This window comes from Triticum aestivum, chromosome 7D (genome assembly GCF_018294505.1).
Source record: "Triticum aestivum cultivar Chinese Spring chromosome 7D, IWGSC CS RefSeq v2.1, whole genome shotgun sequence".
NCBI lineage: Eukaryota > Viridiplantae > Streptophyta > Magnoliopsida > Poales > Poaceae > Triticum > Triticum aestivum.
In genome coordinates this window covers 38729504-38733857 of record NC_057814.1, presented here as the reverse complement: position 1 = coordinate 38733857, position 4354 = coordinate 38729504, and the positions used below count along the sequence as shown (strand labels likewise).

General features: G+C 53.0%; 1 protein-coding gene across 1 annotated transcript; it reads left to right on the top strand.

Annotated features, from left to right (window-relative positions):
- Nucleotides 1-374: 374 nt before the first annotated feature.
- On the top strand, nucleotides 375-3841 carry LOC123165497 (transketolase, chloroplastic). The gene is made up of 7 exons (XM_044583155.1): nucleotides 375-930; nucleotides 1358-1448; nucleotides 1537-1642; nucleotides 1721-2003; nucleotides 2091-2239; nucleotides 2332-2485; nucleotides 2573-3841. The coding sequence occupies exons 1-7, from the start codon at nucleotides 433-435 to the stop codon at nucleotides 3527-3529; spliced, it is 2238 nt and encodes a 745-aa protein (XP_044439090.1). The 5' UTR covers nucleotides 375-432; the 3' UTR covers nucleotides 3530-3841.
- Nucleotides 3842-4354: the final 513 nt, after the last annotated feature.

Here is a 4354-nt window from a genome sequence, read left to right as displayed (position 1 = left end):
GGGGTCCGATGGTGTCCCAGCCGGCGACTGTCCGGCTAGACGTTTAGGGGAAGGGGGGGGGGTTTCCAATTGTGGATGCTCTAAAGGAGATTGTTGAAAATCTATGGCACTACCAACTACTTTTTTCTTTACTCATTTTATTCATCAATCAACAAACATTTCACACTAATCAGGCTGATTAACAACAATATCTTGCTCACAGCAGCCACCGGCGGCTCAGGATTGATTGAAACTTTGGTCCACGGCCCATGCACCAAGTCCACCGAACCCCCATAGCCGTCCCCCCTCTCTACCCCACCCCAACGAGCCCCCCAAAACGGACCTGGAAATCTATACATAACCCCTCGGCCATCCCCCCTCCAACCCCCGTCCTCCCCACCCCACCCCACCCACCTCGCCATCTCCGCCGTCCTCCGCCACACACCCCACACCATGGCAGCGCACTCCGTCGCCGCCGCGCACGCCACCATCGCGGCCCGCGCGGGCGCCGCCCCCTCCTCCCCGGCGGCCGCCCCGGCCGAGCGCCTGGGCTTCCGCCTCAGCTCGCTCGCCGGCCGCGCCCTCCGCTCGCCGCTCCCGGCGCGCCGGGCCGCGGCCGCCGCCTCCTCCTCCCGCAGGAGCGGCAGCCAGCGCGTGCGCGCCTCCGCGGCCGTCGAGACCGTCGAGGCCGCCGCCACGGGCGAGCTGCTCGACAAGTCGGTCAACGCGATCCGGTTCCTGGCCATCGACGCCGTCGAGAAGGCCGTGTCCGGCCACCCCGGCCTCCCCATGGGGTGCGCGCCCATGGGCCACATCTTGTATGACGAGGTCATGCGCTACAACCCCAAGAACCCCTACTGGTTCAACCGCGACCGCTTCGTCCTCTCCGCCGGCCACGGCTGCATGCTCCAGTACGCCCTCCTCCACCTCGCCGGCTACGACGCCGTCAAGGTAACAAAATAGCCCTTTCTCCGTCCCCTGCTTCGCCTCGCCGCCGCGCCGCCTTTCCTGTCATCTGTGCTGCCGATTTCTGTTAGTTGGGGCGGCGAAATCGGGAGTAGGTTTGTGCAAAGTTGGATCTTTGTTAGGTGAAACAGTCGAAAGGCCAGATCCTGACTGCTATTTTTCTTGGGCCGATCCTATCATAGTAGAAAACGCCGTACCTCTGTCCACTTGTCAGAGATCTGTTTAGTTAAATTCAACGCTACTGTCAAAGATTTGTTGGAAACTCAGATTTTGCACCTTGGATTCATCACTCATGTTTAATACAATAGTTTCTTAAACCTGGAGTAATCTGCTTAGGTGTTTACAACATGGCTGATTTACCTCTTATGGCGCCACTGATCTTGTTGTAACCGTGTCCCCTGTTCTGCTGCAGGAAGAGGACCTGAAGCAGTTCAGACAGTGGGGAAGCTCCACCCCCGGCCACCCTGAGAACTTCGAGACTCCTGGAGTTGAAGTCACCACTGGTTTGTTCATCTCAGCTGAGCTCACAGCAACTCTGACCTGCCATGCCGGAGCATGAGACTAATTTGCTCTTTTGCTTGGCTTATGCAGGTCCTCTTGGCCAGGGTATCGCGAATGCCGTCGGGTTGGCGCTTGCTGAGAAGCACCTGGCTGCTCGTTTCAACAAGCCCGACAGTGAAATCGTTGACCACTACACGTAATACTCTGACCTTGTTGTCTTCCGTTTTAGTTTGAGCGGTGCAGTGCGTTAACCTGGTATGCAAATTTCGTGTAGGTACTGTATTGTGGGAGATGGGTGCAACATGGAGGGTATCTTGACTGAAGCTTGCTCTTTGGCTGGGCATTGGGGTCTTGGCAAGCTAATTGTTTTCTACGACGACAACCACATCTCCATTGACGGAGACACGGAGATTGCTTTTACAGAGGATGTGAGTGGCCGCTTTGAGGCTCTTGGGTGGCACACCCTCTGGGTTAAGAATGGCAACGATGGTTATGACGAGATCCGTAAAGCCATTCAGGAAGCAAAATCAGTTACTGACAAGCCCACAATGATCAAGGTTACTTTCTTTATTATCTGAGAATCATCTCTGTTTTGTTGTTGTTGTACAGTTCACCATATTTAGCCAAGATTTTGGTCTTTTTAGGTGACTACCACAATCGGTTTTGGATCTCCCAACAAGGCCAACTCATACGCTGTGCACGGAGCTGCATTGGGCACCAGCGAGGTCGAAGCAACCAGGGCAAACCTTGGATGGCCATATGAGCCATTCTTTGTGCCCGAGGATGTCAAGAGGTTTGTTTATTGTGTGTTGGTTATCTGAATGAGGGTGGTGAGCCTGCTTGGTGTCCAGCTTATCATTTCTTTTTGCCTGAACTGTTGTGCAGCCACTGGAGCCGCCATATTCCCCAAGGTGCCGCTCTTGAGGCTGACTGGGATGCTAAGTTTGCACAGTACGAGCAGAAGTACCCAGAAGATGCCGCCACCTTGAAAAGTATTATCACTGGAGAGTTGCCCGCTGGCTGGGCCGATGCTCTTCCTGTAAGTAGTTTGCCATATTTACTTGTGATACTTTAGCTGATATGTAAACAATGAGATCACTAATGATGGATTGTTTGATTTGTCCAGCAATACACCACAGAGAGCCCAGCAGATGCCACCAGGAATCTCTCCCAGCAATGCTTGAATGCACTTGCTAAAGTTGTGCCTGGTCTTATTGGAGGCAGTGCTGATCTTGCGTCCTCCAACATGACATTGCTTAAGATGTTTGGCGACTTCCAGAAGGATACCCCTGAGGAGCGCAATGTCCGCTTTGGAGTCAGGGAGCACGGAATGGGCGCCATTTGCAACGGCATTGCGCTGCACACCCCAGGGCTCATTCCATACTGTGCAACCTTCTTTGTTTTCACTGACTACATGAGAGGTGCCATGAGGATCTCAGCCTTGTCTGAAGCTGGAGTTATCTATGTCATGACCCATGACTCTATTGGTCTGGGTGAAGACGGTCCGACCCATCAACCCATTGAGCACTTGGTGAGCTTCCGTGCGATGCCAAACATGCTGATGTTCCGTCCTGCTGATGGCAAGGAGACTGCCGGGGCATACAAGGTGGCTGTCCTCAACAGGAAGAGGCCATCTATTCTGGCTCTCTCCAGGCAAAAGCTTCCTCATCTGCCTGGTACCTCAATTGAGGGCGTTGCGAAGGGTGGATACACCATCTCTGACAACTCGACCGACAACAAGCCTGACTACATCATAATGAGCACTGGTTCTGAGGTAGAGATTGCCGTGAAGGCTGCCGAAGAGTTGACGAAGGAGGGGAAGACCGTCCGTGTTGTGTCATTTGTTTGCTGGGAACTCTTCGACGAGCAGTCAGATGAGTACAAGGAGAGCGTGCTCCCTGAGGCCGTCACCGCAAGGATCAGCATTGAGGCCGGGTCTACCCTCGGATGGCAAAAGTACGTCGGGTCCAAGGGCAAGACCATCGGCATCGACAAGTTCGGCGCCAGCGCACCTGCCCCGAAGATCTACAAGGAGTACGGCATCACCGCGGAGAACGTCATCGCCGCAGCCAAGAGCCTGTAAGATCAGCACACTCTGCGAGGTTCTGTCATCGTTGATGCCAAAGAACAAACACCACACTTGTGAAGGTCTCGTGCCCAGAAGCTTTGGAATAACGGAGGGAGAGGAGGATATGCCTGCGTCGGAGCGTGAGTGGTATTTTTAGGCCTGTAATAAACAATGCCTTTTCCATTTGCGTTGTCTTACATTCGATATATATCGCCCCCCTTAGATGATTCGCGGAGGGGGCGAGCCTGATCAAATTGGGGACTGGTTTTTTGTATTTGTTTACATCGAACTGATGGTCGTGCTTGCGATGCTTCTTTCTCTCCCCGAGATCGTCGCCTCCATGGGTTTTATGCTTTGATGCGCCCTTTTAGTCCTTGGTAGTTTGCTCATCTTCCCCTTCCCCCATACAAACGGTTTGATGCATAGTATCATCAGTGCAATAAACATAGAGTGTTTTCCATCAGCTTGGTGTGTTGCTTTTAACTCGTCCATAATTATTTTCCTAACTGTCACATGAAATATTTGTGAAGTGCCTTGTTCTCCAACCATTCTTACGAGATGTCATATCAAATATGAAATGTGGCTGTAGATAATCCCAGCTTGGCATATGAAGCATCTTACAAAGTGGTGATGGCATCTGGTAGCAATCCCCTACCGTGACAGATGTTCCATACGGTTGGTTCGTGCATCCTTTTGCCTGATCTGTACATCAGCTGCTTGGCTGCACTCCATCACCCAACGTATGTGGAGGGCATGAAGTTGATCTCTTCATCTCTGTGTGTGGTTGGCTCCCCTGCACTATGAGCCAGTGAAGCCAGAGGGCCATCCAGTACGGCTAAG

Bases quoted from the DNA above. Each gene is read 5' to 3' on its own strand.
- LOC123165497 (XM_044583155.1), top strand. From the start codon at position 433: ATGGCAGCGCACTCCGTCGCCGCCGCGCACGCCACCATCGCGGCCCGC. The intron at 1,643-1,720 runs GTAATACTCTGA...AATTTCGTGTAG, and splicing joins GAAATCGTTGACCACTACAC to GTACTGTATTGTGGGAGATG. The intron at 2,240-2,331 runs GTTTGTTTATTG...ACTGTTGTGCAG, and splicing joins GTGCCCGAGGATGTCAAGAG to CCACTGGAGCCGCCATATTC.